Consider the following 2,304-nt stretch of genomic DNA (forward strand, 5'->3'; position numbering starts at 1 on the left):
GTGTCCCCTCCCGAGCTGCCAGTACCAGCCAGGAGGGACACGGATCTAATAAACATGTGGTTGCGTTCAGCCTCCCCAAGACCCTGTCCACATCTTCAGGAGCAACAGAGTCAAACTCCTCCCATACAACCGTCTCAAGACCTGCTCCCGTCTCCTCCCCCTGGGCCAACCAGTCGGAGTCTAAGCCTTCTCGGATCCGAGCGACTTTGTCATACAGATACTGCGCAAAATCCTCTGCCCTCCCCTCCAGGGGGTCCCCCCTCCCCTCCAGGGGGTCCCCCCCCCTCCAGCTGCCAAGGGTTGAAAATGGTGATCATATATATCCCTGAGACACAGCCACTGCAATAAGTACATGCCTAAGGCGGGACTAGAACTCACCATCTCCCAGGGATTGGCCCAAAGTCACTCAGCCGGCTTTCATATCTAAGGAGGGACTAGAACTCACCGTCTCCTGGTGATTGGCCCAAAGTCACCAAGCTGGCTTTCATATCTAAGGAGAGACTAGAACTCACCGTCTCCTGGTGACTGGCCCAAAGTCACCCAGCTGGCTTTCATATCTAAGGAGAGACTAGAACTCACCATCTCCTGGGGATTGGCCCAAAGTCACCCAGCCGGCTTTCATATCTAAGGAGGGACTAGAACTCACCGTCTCCTGGTGATTGGCCCAAAGTCACCCAGCCGGCTTTCACGCCTAACAGCTTTGCCTCCAGAAATCGTGGGCGCTCCATCACTGGAGGTTTTTAAGAAGAGGCTAGACCACTTGTCTGAGATGGTAGAGGGCCTCCTGCTTGAGCAGGGGGTTGGACTAGAAGACCTCCAAGGTCCCTTCCAACTCTCCATTATTCCATTCACCTTATTCCCCTCCAGTTCTCATCAGCTTCCTTCAACAGTGTCTTCCCTCCTTCCCATCTTTCAGTACCCGTTGGTTGTCGAAGTTCAGAAGATCCTGACTTACAACTGTTGTCTCAGGAGCGCCCCCATCACCCTGCGCATGTCTCTGAGCAAGAGCCTCTACCTTCCGGGCGACAACATCGCCTTCATCACCGAAATCACCAACCCGACGGGCAAGTCCATCCGGAAGGTGGTTTTCACCCTCCACTCAGTAGTCCTCTACAAAGCCTTCAACTTCCGAGCGGAGCCCCGGACGTTAGAGCAGCACGAAGAGATGATGCGACTGGAGTCGAGCATGGAGCGAGGCCCTTGCGAGTTCACCAAGATTCACAGCACCCTCTGCTTGCCCAAAGTGATGCCCGTCACCAGCGCCCAAAAATCCGACGACATCATGGAGATCGGCTACGAGCTGACGGGGACGGTCCACTTCCCCTGGTGCCTCAACAGGGTGGTGGCCAAGATCCCCATCGTGGTCAGAAACGAAGCCACGGAGCTGCCAGAGTAAACGAGGGAAAGCTGTGCCCCAAACCCTCGGCCGTTTTTGTCCAAATAGGTGGATATATTTTCCAAAATGGATCCCGTTCTCCATCCCCGTCTCCTGACTCATTAAACGCTCGCGCTATGTTTCCGTTTCCGAGACTCCCTGTCCAATTGGTGTTACAGGTCGTCCTCGACTTACCACCATCATGGAACCCAGCCTGTTATGATCATAGGTCACGAAGGTCATAAAGCGGGTCGTCGTGCGATTAATCTGATCTGACGGCTTTGTTGCGGAGTGGTCGTTAAAGGAGTCACCATCACGTCTACAGTCGTTACATGGAAGCTGTTGTCTGCCGTGCAGCATTTGTGCTGGACGCTAGAATGACAGGTCTTCCTCAATTTACAACCATTCATTTAGTGGCCGCTCGACACTAAATGAAAAAAGTGACTTACGGCCGTTTTTCACACTTCCGACCACTGCGTCCCCAGGGTCAGGTGATCAATATTCAGATGCTTGGCAACTGATTCATATTTACGACGGTCGCAGTGTCCTGGGGCGTCACGGGATCCCCTTTTGCGACCTTCTGACAAGCAAAGTCAAGGGGGGAAGCCCGATTCGCTTAGCGACCATGTGTTAACAACAGCAGTGATTCACACAACAACTGTTGTAGGAAAGCTGGTAAAATGGGACAAAATGCTCTTAGCAACTGTCTCCCTTAGCAAAAGAAGTGTCGGGCTCAATTGTGGTTGTGTCAACGCTGCTAACATCGGATGTTTTTGCTTTGACAACAGATGGAGATGTAGCCATTTTCTTCTTTTCGCTTTTAGAGTTAGATGATGCTGGGGGGAATGTGAACGAGAGTCCAGCTAGACCAGGGGTAGGCAACCTTGGCTCTTTTATGACTCGTGGACTTCAACTCCCAGAATTCCTGA

General features: G+C 52.6%; 1 protein-coding gene across 1 annotated transcript in view; it reads left to right on the forward strand.

Annotated features, from left to right (window-relative positions):
* The window catches only part of LOC107301444 (arrestin domain-containing protein 5-like), a gene marked incomplete at its 5' end in the record, with an annotated part of 4,372 nt that extends 2,976 nt beyond the window's left edge, over positions 1–1,396 (forward strand). The window contains one exon of the mRNA XM_015830668.1: positions 917–1,396. Coding sequence (XP_015686154.1) covers positions 917–1,396 — 480 coding nt within the window. The remainder of the gene's footprint in view (positions 1–916) is intronic.
* Between the last annotated feature and the right edge of the window lie 908 nt (positions 1,397–2,304).

The sequence above is a fragment of the Protobothrops mucrosquamatus genome, unplaced genomic scaffold, assembly GCF_001527695.2.
Source record: "Protobothrops mucrosquamatus isolate PMUCROS unplaced genomic scaffold, P.Mucros_1.0 scaffold12776, whole genome shotgun sequence".
NCBI classification, from domain to species: domain Eukaryota; kingdom Metazoa; phylum Chordata; class Lepidosauria; order Squamata; family Viperidae; genus Protobothrops; species Protobothrops mucrosquamatus.